The sequence below is a fragment of the Daldinia loculata genome (genome assembly GCF_022478755.1).
Source record: "Daldinia loculata strain CBS 113971 unplaced genomic scaffold F4817scaffold_33, whole genome shotgun sequence".
Classification (NCBI taxonomy): domain Eukaryota; kingdom Fungi; phylum Ascomycota; class Sordariomycetes; order Xylariales; family Hypoxylaceae; genus Daldinia; species Daldinia loculata.
The window spans coordinates 67,196-84,062 of record NW_026054887.1 but is presented as its reverse complement, the minus strand read 5'-3'; the positions used below and the strand labels follow the sequence as shown (position 1 = coordinate 84,062).

Genomic DNA, 16,867 nt, shown 5'->3' with positions numbered 1-16,867 from the left:
TAGTTATAATTATTATGTAATTAATTAGTTATATAAGGGTTGTGTTATATGTAATTATATTTTAGATAATTTAAATTTTTATATATTATTTATAATTATTATATGTTATTTGTGACATTATTATAATTTTTAATAGTTATAAGTTTAGTTTGTGTTTAAGTTTTTAATAAAGGTATATTAGTAATAAATGTAAATTATTTATTTTATTTATTTTTTTTTTTATTTTATATAGTTATTTTTAAAGTTATAACTTTTAAAGTAATAATGGATATATATAGTAAAAATTTATTTAAAGTTATTTTTTTAGTTTTAATAGTTTATTTAAATAATTGTTATAATTATTTTTATTAAATTTTAAAAGTGAAATAAAATATTATTTAATTTAATTTTTAAGATTAAATAAATTTAAATAAATATAATACTATTAAATATATTATTATAATTAAGATTAAAGTTTTTATTTTAAAATTTGTTAAAGATAAAAAGGTTTTTATTTATAAGGTAATTATAGCTATTAAATAAGGTAACGGTATTTTTATATAAAATATTTTAAATAATAATATTATTATATTAATTAATAATAAATTTAATAAATTATTTAATAAAATTTAAAAATATTATATAATTGTTTAATTAAAAGAAATAATTAATATTTTGGCTATAAATTAAATGTTTAAATATATTTAAAAAACGGTTAAGAAAAAAATTTTATTATTTATTATATTTAAGTGTATTAGTAACGATTTAATATTAGTAGTTGATATTTTTTATAAAATTAAATTATATTTTAAATTTATTAATTTATTAGTTATTATAAAGTTAAAAAAGGATTATTATAGATATTTTTAATAAATTTATATTAGTAAGATAAAGTTTATAAAGTAATTTTTTAAATAATAAATGTTGTATAAAAATAGTTATATTTATAGGATTTTAAAAATCAAAGGAAATGTTATAATTTTGGATTTTTTAAAAGTTATTAAAGTTTATTGGGTTATAAATTAAATTATTTATTAAATTAAGGAATTTATGGTTATAAAGTAAATTAAAGAAATTTCGAAGTTGTTAATAAAATTTTTTTTATAATTTTTAATTATTTTAAAGGATAATTTTATATTTTAAGGTTTATTTGCGAAAGTTGGTGTATATTTTGTGAATATGTTATTTAATTTGGATTAAGTTAATATTTTAAATATAACGGGTTAAGGAAATAATTATTTTTGTTATAATAATTTAATAAATATTTATTTATAATAATTTATTAGTTATGGAATCTTTTAATATATTATTATTAAAAAATTTAATTGTTAATTAATTAATATTTTTAATAAAGAAAGGTATAAAATAATTAAAAAGTGTTATTAATTTATTAAATAAAAAGTGTTTTAAGTCGAAATTAAATTAAAAGGTTGGTATATTAAACTAAGATATAAGCTTAACGGTAAAAAATGTTAATTAAATAATAATAATAAGTTAAACGGTTAATTAAATAATTAAAGAAATTATTTTAGTAATTTAATAATTATAATTATAATTGGTAATATAAAGATTTAATATTAATTTATTTATGAGGTATATATTATATTAATTTAATTTAATCGTTATTTATTAATTGATAATATTATTTTAAATATTTGTAATAAGTTTTATTTAATTAATGATAAGGTTTTATTAGAATTTAATATATAAATAAAAGTTAAAAGTAAAAAAATGGTGGAAATTAAATTATTAATTTTATTTATTATTGGTTAAAGTATTAAAGTAATGAAAGGTATGTTTAATAGATTAAATAAATTTAATATTAAAAATTTAATATTAATTAATATAATTATTATGGAGGGATTTTATGTTAATATTATGTTAAAAGTTATTTTTAAAAAAAAGGTAAAAGTATAGTATTGCGGTAAAATTTGTATTTTAAAATATGGATTATAAATTAATAATAGGATTATTAAGCGGTTAGTTAAATAGTTTAATTTTTTATTTTTTAAATATAAATTATTTAAGATTTATTTATTATTTATTTATATTTTAATTATATTTTAACTATATATTAATATAACTAATTTTATAATTTATTTTATATTAATTATAATAAAAAGGTTATTTATTTTTTTATTAAAAAAAAGGATATTAAGGATTTATAATATTTTAGGTTTGATTATTTAAGATTAAATATTTTAAAAATTTTAATGTATAATATTAGAAAAATAAAGATTAAAGGGAAGTTTATAATTAAATGTAAAATTTGCGTTAAAATTTAAGGTAAACATATTATTTTTAAAAAGAAATTAAAACGTTACTTTTTATAACTATTTTGGAAAATATTTTAGAATTTATTTAATTTTTTTATAAAATATAATAAAATATTATAAATATTAGTTATATTAAATAAATATTTGGGATTTGTTATAATTTATATATTTTTTAATAAGATATAAGATAACGTTATATTAAAAGTTAGTTAAATAAATAGTTAAGTAAGTTATTAGTTTAAGTTAAAAATATGTAAGTTAAGATATAATAATGATATTTTAATATTTGATATATAAAGAATAATTTAATATAGTTAATAGATATTTAAAAAAGGATTAAATTTAAAATTATTATTATTTATAATAAAAGAGTTAATAAATAAGATTAAAAGATTAGGTTAAAAGTTTTAAATTAAATTTATTAAAATATAATTAAGTATTAATTTGTTAAAAGAATTGTGGTTAAAATGTATAAAAGTAATAATTTATTTAATAAATTGGAATTTTAGTTAAAAAAACGGTTATAAATTATTATTAAAGATATTAAAAAGTTGGTTTTGTTAATATTTTAAATGGTATAATTTAAAAATAATAAAGGTTTTTATAAATAATTTAAAATTATATTAAAGTTATATTTATATTTACGGTTGTAAAGTATATTTATTAGATTGAAATATAGTTAATATAAAAGATAAGTAAAGTAAAAAGGTTTAATTAAAAATATATATAAGGTATTTAATTAATTATAAAATTATTAATATATATTATATATAAGTTTTTTATTAATAAAAAGTTATTTTAATAAAAGATGTTTAGTTTGATAAAAAGTTGTTTTATAAATTTAAAAAAGAATTATAATTATTTTAAGTATTTAAAAAAAAATTAATATATATTAATAAGATATAAAAAAAATTAAATGTTATTTTATAAGATATATTAAATTAATTAAATTAATAAGATAATAAATTTTTTATTTATAATTATTTAATTAATATAATTTAGGATAAAGGAAGTAAGTTAATAAGAAAGTTAAATCTAATAAAAAGTTAATTTAAGGAAAAAGTTATAAATAATAATTTATGTTATATTTAAATAAAATTAAGATTAATTTTTAAATTAAAAAATTTAAATATAATAAATTGGTAATAAAGGATTATAATATTTAAAAAGATATTTAAATTAGGGTAATAATTTGATGGTATAAAGAACATATTATAAAGTGTTAATGAAAATTTTTTAAAAGGAAATATAAGTAAATAATTGGGATTTATTATAAATTAATTATTTATAAAGGTAATTTTAAATTTATTAATTTATTAAAAGGTAAATATATTAGTTAAAAAATTTTACTGGAAATATAATAAAAAAAAATGGTTAAAGTTTATAAAATATAATTAATAAATAAAAAGCAAAAGTTTTTTTAAAAATAATAATATAAGGGGTATAACTTTATTAATTATTGCTTTAGTTATTATAAAATATAATTAAAATAAAATAATTATATTTAAGGATAAATTGTTTAAAAATTTCTTAAATATATTTTTGTTTAATTAATAAAAAGTTATTTATAAAAAAAACTGTAAATATAAAATAATATACGTTATTATTATAATTATATTATAATTAAAAAATGTATTTAAATTATAAAATGTAAATAATTAAGGTTTTATTTATAAGTTAACGTTAATTAAATTATTATTTAAAAAGTAAAAAGATTTAAAATATTATTTTTTAAACGAATAATTTAAGGAAAATGTTAATAGTAAAATATAAGTTATAATTGTTAAAAATGTTTGGAAAGTTATTGATATAAATAAAGTGGAGTTAATATTATTATTAATTAAATAAATGTTTAATTATAAATTTAACGCTAATAATTTTTTAATAATATATAAATTTAAAATAATGGTAAAAGAAGATTTATAAAAAATAAATATTTTTGGTAATATATATATAATTATTTTAATAGTTAAAACGTTTAAGATTATAATGGTTATTATAGTAAAATTTGATTTAAAGGTTATTTAATATAATATAAAAAATGCTTTTATTTATGTATTATATAAAAATGGTAAATTTATATATATATAATTATTAAATGGATATAAATAATTAAATAAGTATGTGTAATTAAAACGAATATTATATGGATTAAAAAACGTTTTTTTTTTATGGTATAATAAAGTATTAAAAATTTTAATAAATATTAAAATGGTAATTTTTATTAAAGAATTATATTTATTTTATTTTTTAAATAAATTAATATATATATTGGTTTATATTAATAATATATTAATAATATATTATAAAATATATTAGAAAGTAGTTAAAAAAGTGGTTAATTTTATGAAAAGTGTTTAAAAGGTAAAAGAATAAAAATTAATAAGTTGGTATTTAAGTATTAAGGTAATATGTAATTGTAAATAAAAAATGATTATTTTTAATTACAAGGTATATATTAAAAAAATGGTTTAAAAATATAATTTAATTAATTTATTATATAGTTTAGTAATTTTAATAATTATAATAAAGTTATTTAAATATAATAAAATAATTAATAAAAAGATTATTAAAAAATATTAAAAAAAAATCGGTTTAATATTATATATAATTATAATAATTTATTTAAAGGTGGTTTATGTAATGTTATAGTTTTTTCATTATTTTATTAATTTAAAACTTTAGTATTTAAAAGTAATTAACCAAATTATTAAATATTTATATATTAAGCGAAGATTTTATATTAAATATGGAAATGGAAATTTAAGTTTTAAAGTATTATTTATAGTTAAAAATATATTGTTTATTAATAATAGCGTAATAAAATGTTTTTTTTATAGTTATATTATTTTATTATTTAGTAGATTAATAATATGAAAGGTAATATAGCAAATAATTGTATTAACTTTTATTATAAAAATTAAATTAATAGTTATAAAAAAAATTATAAAAAAGATTATTATATTTTAATGTTTATTTAAAAATATTAAGTTAAATATAAGCAAGTAATAAAGAATTTTTAACGATAATTAGTAAATAATATGGTTAATAGTTGGAAAAAAGGAATAAATTAATATAAAGTTATAATATGTTAATATTTAAAATATATGGCTATGTTAAAAATATATTAAAGGCATATTTAATATAGTTTATTTACTTATTAATTAGATGTTAATTAATAGTTTAATAAAGAATTTTATAAAATAATAATTTAAATATTTTAAAATATTTTTAAATTTGTAATATAATATTATTATTAGTTAATAATATAAGGATGTTAAAGGTATTATAATAATTTTTTATTATACCTTTAATTTTGTATTAATATTATAAATTAATAGTTATAAAAATAATAAGAAGATTATATTAATATTTATTAAAACGGTTATTTAAGTATTAATTAAATTTTGTTATAAAATTATTAAATTAAGGATAATTAGTATTATTAATAATAAATTATTTAATTATTTAAATTAATTTATTAAATAAGAGATAAGTAAGTTTTAACCGCAGTTATATAATAAAATGGAAATAATTAAATAAAACGTAAAATTAAAATAAAAAGTTATATTTATAAACGTTATTATATAACTTTTCCTTAATATTGCCAAAGTTATTATTATATTAAATCTTAAAATTATTATTATTACTTATAAGGTTAGTTATTGGATTGGTTATTTTATTTATATTTTTATTAAATATTTCTGGCTTTTTTTTAAATTTTATATTTATATTTATATTATTATTATTTTTTTTAATAAAATTATTTAAATTAAAATTTATTTAACTTTTATTATTTTTTATAATTTTATTATTAATACTTTTTTTTACTATATTATTATCCTTATAATTATTAATATTAAAAATTTTATTTAATTTATTATAAAAATTTTTCTTATTTTATACATTTTATATTACTACCTTTTCACTTATTATAATAATTTTCTTATTAGTATATAAATATTCTTAAATTATTAGATTTTTTATTATTTTTTAAAATATTAGGTAAAAGTTATTTATTATTAAAGTTTATTTAACCCTTTTCTTTAATTTTTTTATTTAAATTTATCTATAATATTAGTTTATATTAAAAAAATATGTTTAATATATTTTTATTTAAATATAACTTTATTTATAAGTTTAAATAAATATAATTGTTTAAATAATAATTAAATAAAAATTAAAAAATTAATTAATATTATAAATAAAAATAAAACGGGATAATTTATATAAATTTATAATTATAATTATTATAAATATAAATATAATATTTATTTAAATTATTTATATGGTTATAATAGTTAAAATTTGGTTTATAAACAAAAAGGAAATTGCGAAAATAGCAAAAGTAATATATATTTTTTAAAATAATGTATATTAAATTAATATATTATTAAAAGGTAAGAGTTATAAATTTAGCGAAGTTATTAGCTAAAGTAAAAAATTAATGTTTTAATAAAAGGTTAATAAAAAATAATTAATAATATAAATAATTGTTAAATATAAAAATAATGTTATAATTATTATATAATAATTATATTTTATATATATTATATAAAAATTAAAAAATATAATTTATTTAATAAGTTAATTAAAACGGTTAAAGTAAATAAAACGGTATAGTATTTTTTAATATAAGTTTTACAAAAATTATTTTTAATATAACGTTTTTTATTGCGTTAAGTAAAATTTAATATTAACGAGGTATTAAAGTTAAAGTTATTGTAGGTAATTATTATATTAATTATTTAAAAAATAAAAGTTTTAAGGATTAGATTAAAGATTAAACAAAAGACGATAAAGGTATAAAAAATAAAAGGGCCCGGTTTTAAACGAAGGTTAATAAAATATATATAATAAGCGTTAATAATATTAAAAATTTAGATTTGTTAAGTTTTATTATAGCGAAATATAATAAATAAATATGTTAATAAACGAAATTGCGAAAGAATAAGATTATAATTAAGATAAAAAGTTAAATTTAAAAAATTGTGTTATATTAAAAAAAGGTTTAGGGAAAAAGGTTGAAAAAATAAATTGGAGAGACTTTTTATTTATATAAACCTTTTTTATTAAATTATTTTAAAGTTATTATTATGGTAATATAAATGGTAGTTATAATAAAAAAGGTGGTTTAGTATATTGTTAAAATATTAACGTAAATCTTAAATAATATGTATAAACTTATTTATTAAATTTATTTTTTTTATTATATATTGTAATGGTTATTATTTAATTTGTTTTTAAAACAAATTGTTATTTATATGTGTAACTTTTAATAATGCCGGCAAATTTAAAAATATAATATATTATTTTTATTTAAAAGGTGTATTATATAAAGTAAATAATTATGGTTGTGATATAATTATTATAACGGTTATAAAGAGTTATAACGTTAATTATAATTATTATATAATTAATTAATTATATAAAAGTTATATTATATACAATTATATTTTAAATAATTTAAATCTTTATATATTATTTATAATTATTATATATTATTTATAACATTACTATAACCTTTAACAATTTTAAATTAATAATTATTAAAAATATTAATAAAAGTAAATTTATTAAATACAACCATATAAAATATAAAATTATTAACTTTTATTAACAATTTTATTAAACTATTTTAATTAATAAACGAAATAATTAATAAAAGTTATAAACAATATTTTAAAAATTATACCTTTTATATCAAATTATTAAACTTATTTAATAATTAAAAAAATAAAATAATTAAACTTAAATAATTTATTATAAAAACCGTATTAAAAAAATATGTTAAAATTATAATAAAAGCTTATAATTTACTTTATAATACATATAATACTTTTAAAAATTACTTAAATATTTACGTTTTAAAATATAAAATTCGAGATATATATATAAAAACAATAACTTTTTTTATAAAAACATTTAAAAATTAAAAAGCTTAAATAATTAATTAAAAAATAACTTTTTTATAAATAAAACAATAAAAACTCGCCGTTATTAAAAACTTTTAAAAATGGTTTTATGCGTTAATATAAATATTTAAACCGGTAATATTAAAATAAATAATTATACAAAATATAATCTTTTAAAATAAAATTTATAACAAGATTTTATTACATAACAAAATAATAATAACGTTATAAAAACATATATAAACTTTTAAAAACATTAAATATAAAAGTAAAACATATAAAAATACATTTAAACTTATTTACAACATTAATAAAAGTGAAATTATAAACTTAAAAACTAATTTAAATCGTTAAAAAAAAACTTTACACTTATTTAAATATTTTAAAAAAAAAAAAAACAGCTTAAATAAATAAAAAAAAATTAAGATTAATATCCGAAAACTTATAAAATAACGCTTAAATTTACGTTATAATAAAAAATATAAAGTTTGTTAAAAAAGTCATAATATAACAAAATATTTTTATATTTTTAAATTAAAAAAACTTAAGCATTTTAAAGGTAATTTAACAATTATTAAATTAATAAAAATAACTTTTAAATATAATCTTAAATTAACTATTTAAATAAAAATATTAAAAAAAAAAAATTAACGTTAAAATAATAAAAAAAAAATAATTAATTAAACCGTTAAATAATAAATTTATAAATTAACGTTTTTTTTATTATATTAATATTAAACATTTTATTTAATATAAATTAATACTTTTTAAAAAACTTAATAATATTAAATTTAAAAATTATTATATACGTATTTAATTAAATTTTTTAATTTTTTAATTTTAAAACTATACTTTTAAACAATTGTATAATTATTGGAAAAAAAAAAGTTAAAATAATAAGTTACAATAACGTTAATATATATACCATATATTAAAAAAAACATATATAAATACAATTAAAAAACGTTATTTATTATAAAAACTTTATTTATAATCTCGTATTATTAAAACTATTAAAAAGATAAAATTATTAGTAAAATAATTAATATAAACTTATTTATTTAAAACATTTAAACAATGTTATTATTATTAAATTTATTAATTATTACGATTAATTTATCTTTAAAAATATACTTTATAAAATTTTTAAAATTATTTTTTATATACGTTATAACAATTTAAATTTAAGATTTATAAAATTACCAAATATAACCGACGTTTTAAAGTAATATTATAAATTAAACCATTTAAGTTTTTAAACCTTAAAACATTTTATTAACGTTAATAAAAAAATGCGTATTAAAAGATTTATTACCGTTAAATATAAAATATATGGAATAATAAAAATTAAACAATAAATAAAACGTATATTATAACGTATTAATAAATTTTTTAATGTAAAATTAATATTAAATTTTTATTTTTTAAAAGTATTTAATAACAATATTACAAATTTAATATTAATTATAAACTGTTAAATTAAAATAATTTTCGACTATTATTTAAATAATAAAAAGTTTAAAATAATAATTATAATATTTAAAAACTTTATAAAATTATTAAAAATTTAATATAACATAATATTATATATATGGGAATTAAATTAAAAAATTATTTAAATTAAACCAATAATTAAAAATTTTCTCGAAAATTAATATATAAAAATAAAACCTTTAATAAGTTATATTTAAATATAAAACGGTACCGCCAAGTGTTTAAAAAATGTAATAAAAGATAAAACACGCGTAATAAAAACGCATATAAAATTATTTTATTTTTTATGGTTTAAAATTTATAAAATTATTGTATATTTATACAATCGTATACTTTAATATAAACACAATTAACATATACCATATAACCATTTTTACACTTTTATAACAATAAATAACAGGATTATAACTTAAAAAAAAAAACTTTAATAAACCTATTTAAAAATATACGGTTATAAAATTTATGTTTTAATAATTAATATTTTAAAAAAAATTAATAAAAAACAACAATTAAATTTAAAAATTTAAATAAATTATTTTATAAATTACGTTTTAATAAATATTTATAAAATATAAAATCTTTATATTAATAAAATAATAAAAATTCAAAACGTTATTTTTAATAAAAATAATTTATTTAATAAAAATTTTAAAAAGTTAAAAAAAAATTATATAATGATTTTATATATATAAATGTTAAATAATATTAAATTTTATTATAATTTATTTAAAATTTTTAATTAAAAATTAATTTAATTATAAATAATAATATAAATAATAATAAATTTAAATAAATTAAAAATGTAAATATATTAACGTTAAATTTAAAAATACAAATAAATAATACGTTAAAAAAACTTAAAGTAATAAACGTATTATTAAAAATTAATTACTTTTATACAATTATAAAATTTACCTTTTTATTAATTTTAAATATGTTACCATTAATAGCTTTATTTATAATAATAATATAAATTAAAATATTAATTAATTTTAATACTTTATTTAATACAAAAATCCCATAAGTTAAAACTTAATAAACTGCGTTTAACGTAAATAAATTAAAAGGTTAAATTAAAACATATAAAAGTTAAACAATTAATAAAATAGCAAAAATTTAATTCTTTTATAAATTACTTTAATATAATTTAATTACTTAAATAAAATAATTTAAAATTAATTATTAATAAGTAAATAAATTTAAAAAAATATATCGGAAAAATCTTTTAAAATTTTTTAAAAAGTACAATAACCTTAAAAATCACCTATATAAAGTAATATTTAAAAAAGCAAAAAAAATACATTTAAAAAATTACCGTTAAATAAAAATATAAAAAAAAATCTTAAAAATTAACTTAAAATATTATAAACAATAAATCTTTAATTATATATAAATATATGTATATAAATTTAATAAATACGGATATTTACAAAAATATAAAATAAAACTAATAATTAAAAATAATTAATAAGTTTTAAACATTAAAAAAACGTACGTTTTAACATTAATAAAAAGGTTTTTTAAAATCTTAATGGTAATAATTGTAAGATTTAACTTTAAATTAATATAATACGATATAATAAACGTTTTTATTAACGTTAAACTTAAAAAAAACGTATTTATAAAAATGTTTTAAAGTTATTAACAATTAAACAATATATTAAAGTTAATTAAAACATTATATAATTTAAAAAAATTACCTTTATTTTAATAATAAAAGTTTATAATAACGTTAAAAAACTTAAGTTTTAAACTAATATTTTAAAAACTGTATATATTTATAAATAATAAAATATTATTATTTATTTACGTTAACAATATAATAATTATATATTTTAAATTAAAAGAATTACGGATAAATTAATTTACGTAAAGTTTAAAACAACAGTATTAACTTATTAAAAGTAATAAATTATAATAATTTTTAAACATTAAAATAATAAAAAATTGTAAAAAACAATTAATTTAATTAAATTAATCCTCGTATATCGATAAAATAATTAACTTTATAAAACTTTTAATATAAATCTTTATAATATTAATAATAAAAGAAAAATTACTACCATATAATAAAATAATTTTAAAAAAGTTTAACTGTTATTATTAATAAAAAATAAAGTTTATTTTATACGTAACGGTGATTACACGTTTTAACATTACTTTTACAACTTTAAAATTGTCGAAATTTAATAATAATTTTAACTTAAAATATTATAAAACAATTAATTATATATTATATTACTTTAAACACACATAAACGTACGCATTATAATTAAATAATAATAATTTTTTTAAAGTTATTAATAATGTTTTATTTGCTAATAATACCAACAATCGAAAAAACTTTTAAACATACGTAATAAAATTATTTAAAAGTATAATAAATTAAAAAACGAATAAATAAAATATAATAATTATATTTACAATAAAAACCAAATTATTAACGTTATTATAAACGGTAAAAAAGATTATATTTATTATATAATTAATTTAAAATTTTAAAATTAATTTAAATTAATTTATAATCGTAATTAATTGTAATAATAAATAAATAATTAAATTAATTAATAAAGATATTAAAAAGTTAAAAATAAAGTTTAAACACGTTAATATATACAATCATTAATTATAATAAAAAATTAAAAAAAATTATATAAAAGTAAATTACGTTAAATTAAAAAATATAATTATAAATAAATTTATAAAAACATTATTTAAAAAATTATACGAAAAATTTAAAAATCAAATAAAATTAACAAATATTACGGAATAATTATAAATAAAAAAACTATAAAAATTAAATAAAAAAATAACTTTAAAGTAAAAAATGTATGTTAACGAAAATTAAAAGTATATAAAGTATTAAAAAAAATAAAATCAAATTGTTAATAATTTAAAAAATAAAGTTATTTAAATTAAATTAATTTTACGGTTACATTTAAAAAAATATATTAAATTAATTAATTTTATTAAATAATTTAAAATCTTTAATTTCCTTATAATTACCCGCATTTCACGCGTTTTTACAATCTTAACAATAAACAATTAAATCATTAATAATTATATCAATATTGCTTTAATCATTACTTAATTGTACATATCAGCTATTTGATATATATCTTTAACATTACTATTACCATATTAAACATAGTGCCACCGACTTTTTCGATTTTGGCACAAATGTCTTAACCGTCCACCATAAGGGGTAAGGACCATTAAACGCTGTGGTGTTACGTCTAGCCAATCATATTAACAGCCAGCCGAATGGAATGTCCTATGATTGGTTATACACAACCAACATGTCTCTGATACTGCGGCCCTTCCCACGGCCCCATGGTTCTTGAGACCTTTTTTCTTTTTCAAAGGAACTACGGAGTTCAACAATCAGCCTCGCTAAAAATATAGGACGATAACTGCGGCATGATCTAATGTATGAAGTCCAAGTTGTCGATATTATTCGCTGTAACTCATTGTCGGGCTTATCTAAGGCCTTCTAAATTCTAGGGTATGAGGCTATACGTGGTCACTCTCTAGTTAGGAGTAACCTGCTTTAACCGTAAGGGAGGGCACATACTTTCGACGTTCCATACTAGCTGCACCAAGTCCACCCATGGGGCTATGCCATGTTGCACCACTAGAAGAGTTATGCCCCGCGCCCGCGATTCATCGCATTCTATGCAAGGCAATGCTACTCTATTCGGGGATTGAAATCTTATGTACTCTTATGTACTTTGTAATACCTACCCCGGGTAGTGTAGGAGTATGCAGGTAGCAGAAAAGGCATGAGTCGATATGAGACTGGGTGGTAAAAATCGAGAGGGAGCCAACCATCTAGGTCATCTAGGTAGGCTACCTTGGGAGGTATAAGAATATGTATAAGAATATGGTTTGAGGTTCTTTCATGAACTCATAATATGAACCAGAAAGTAGCTTCACTCATAGACTACTACCTTATACTCAAAATCAAAAATTCACAATTGCTCTCTGATTGGCAATATTTTCCAGCCATGTATTATCGTGGTGGTTCTCTCTTTGACGACTCATACCCCTCATCCATTTCCCAGAAATGGGATCCAGAGGTTGTACTGGGGATTCCCAACTACCCTCCTTACTCCATGACCTGTATTGGTACCACCAAGACAGGTCGAAGATGCCGAAGACATATTGCTTACCACAAAGTCAACTATGCAGTAAATGTTATCAATGGGTTGGCTAGTAAGCCCACTTTTGAAGCTGCGAAATCACCGGAACTCCGCAAAGCAGCAGATATATTGTTATGCTGGCAACATAACTACGAAGTTTCAAATATACTCCTTCAATGGCGGTCCAGCCTGAACGATTGGGCTGGCGAGCATGGCGATACATCCTCGTCTACTACAGACACCGAGTCGAATGCAGATACTTGGCGCCCCAAAAATACACCTAAAGACGAACCTTATGTGAAGAAAGAACCTGAAGATATCCTATATCAAACACTGAGGGAGTATATGAGAAGAGAGAAAGAAATGATCGATCATATCAATACAATGCGCCGGCAAATTGAAGAGGAGCAGAGAAGAAAGGATGAGGAGAGAAGAAAAGAAGAAGAGAGAAGAAAAGAAGAAGAGAGAAGAAAAGAAGAAGAGAGAAGGACAGAAGAAGAGAGAAGGAAAGAAGAAGAACAGAGAAGGAAAGAAGAAGAACAGAGAAGGAAAGAAGAAGAACAGAGAAGGAAAGAAGAAGAACAGAAAAGGAGAGAAGAAGAGGAGAGGAGGAGAGAAGAAGAGAAGAGGAGGAAGGAAGAAGAGAAAAGGAAAGAAGAACATAGAAGGAAAGAAGAACATAGAAGGAAAGAAGAACATAGAAGAAAAGAAGAGCAAAGAAGAAAAGAGGAAGAAGCCCGCGAAAAGGCGTTCCGCGAGCGAGTACGTCTTTCCAAGGAGAAGAGAGAGCGGGAGGCCAGAGAGCAGGCAGAAAAGGAGGTCGAAGAATGGCGCTCTGCATGGGATTGCTATTCCAAAGGATGGAACAGCAGCATTGATACGGTTCCAAGAAGCATCCCCTGGCCAGTGAAGTCAGGGCGACTATCTGACGTCAATGAAGCTAACGTGAAGATGTTCTTCGCCAAAGCACCACCACAGTCATTGGTGAGTTCGGGCGAGAAACGCTTCAAGCTCCTAAACGCAGAAAATAAGAGATGGCACACAGATAAAGTACTGCAACGCTTTGGCCCAGACGTAGTGTACGGTCATGCGAGGTTTGCCCTGAACACCATTGCAAAAATTATGATCGAGTTGAGGCAAGAGGCTCGGAGGAATCGGTAGATCGAAGAGTATTGTATTGATATGGTGATTTCCCACAACAAGCTATGTTTTTTCACTTCATTTTTTCATTTCATGTATAGTAGGCCGTACGTGCGTGACTAGTATCTGCAGCTTGTACATTAATACCTATTAACTATCATATTGATATATTCTTCTCAGCTTCGACATATGGCCCGAAGTGACTCTAGTGACTCTGTAACTCGGACTCTCGGAGGAATATAGACTCTCAGAGTACTAGATAAACAAACGTACTACTAGCTTTACGAAAATGCCAGAAAATATGAGACTGCGGATATTGATACTTTCTTTTTATAGAAGACCACCGTTGCTGTTGCGGGCTGAGGAGGCTCTAATAAAACCAGGGGCTAAATATACTGACAGACATATATTTCTAAACTCGTAATTTTGAATTCTATCTGATCTTTGATTAGAAATTCCTTGTCTTATATTTTTTCCAAGTGAAATTAGTTATATTCAACAACGATACGGAATATTCCAAGGCAAACAGATTGAAGTTTTGGTTACGGCTCTAGAACGAAGAAACTTCCTATGTGCATACGTAGATCACTGACTACCTAAGCGTATTAAATGCATAAATATTAGATACATATCTACCTTATATGCATTCATTAGGGTAGAGGAACCAAATTTCCCCAGGATTCCAATTTCGAAGAACCAAACAATTACAACGTTTGTGAACGGATATGAATCCACTAATTAATCAACTTGCCGGCTTCCAATCTACCAATGTCAAACGCGAAGGAATCGGGTTCAGACCCGCCCTAACACAAGAATATGGCAATGGCATGGTGACTACTCGAGTCCTAATGCCTAATGGTTAGCCAGGATGATCATTCGGTGTTATAAAAAAGATTGCTAAAGATTGTTACCTTGCTACGTCTTAGTAGCCACGCGAACACCAATTGCGCGAGAACGTCAAATGCAATGCTGTGCTACTGCAGAATATCGCCCATAATCGCCCTGAAATGGGTTAAGTGACACGATTATTGCAGAGAAAAAGCCAATTACCTATCTCAGCAGTGCGACTCATGTTTTCCGACCACGACGAAGACCACGACGAAGGCCAGCTCATACAACTACACCGAGTAAGACAATCATTCGCGACTTGCGGTTTAGCATTGGTTCCTTGCCCAGCCTCGTAGTGTTACCGTTGCTGTCCCACGGTAGAGAGCGTATGGGAAACCTACCTAGGGCTACTAAACTACCGGTAACTTACCGCACGATTCGGGATGAAGAATTTCCTGTAGAGCCAAGCCGGCAATGGTGTTTTCAGTCAATACACCGGGACATAACGCTAAGCCATAAGACCATAGGCCATACTGCTTTTAATATGCAGCATGCAACTAATTAGCTGGCTTTGATCTAAGGGGGGAACGGCAAGGCGGCAAGGCGGCCGGGCTAGTTGTAGTTCGACGGGTTGAGGTCCAATGTGGATTTGTGGAGAAACAAAAGTCGACGGGCTGTTCCAAAAGCAAGTTTTGCTACAGGAATCGCAGGAATCACAATTCTTCTTTTCATCTTACTGGACGCCTACAGATACAGCACGCAGATCTTCCCATGCAGACACGAGCTTACCTTTCTGACTCTAGCTGTTGCTGGTGCAACTAGAAACCTCGGTAACACTATGATGACGGCGATAAAATATCATCCCATCGCTTATACCCAAAGTGAGCCTGCAATCTCGATCTTAAAGACTAGGATTATGGAAATGCTCCGGGCATCACCGCAGGCGTACCTGTTAAGCCGCCATCCCCGCCTTCTGTAGGTGTAAGACGTCTACAATCCGCTTTCTAGTGTGCGCTATCGCTTGATAAGTCCGCATAGATATGTGCTACTAGAACAATAATGCTTCACGACTAGCTGCCTCATATCGGAATAA

The 16,867-nt window shown here is 18.8% G+C and overlaps 1 protein-coding gene across 1 annotated transcript; it reads left to right on the top strand.

The window, feature by feature from the left end:
- Positions 1 to 13,671: 13,671 nt before the first annotated feature.
- On the top strand, positions 13,672 to 14,967 carry F4817DRAFT_317065 (uncharacterized protein; the record flags this gene model as incomplete). Its single annotated transcript, XM_049300762.1, has 1 exon — positions 13,672 to 14,967. One exon carries the CDS (start codon positions 13,672 to 13,674, stop codon positions 14,965 to 14,967), a length of 1,296 nt encoding a protein of 431 aa, XP_049157859.1.
- Between the last annotated feature and the right edge of the window lie 1,900 nt (positions 14,968 to 16,867).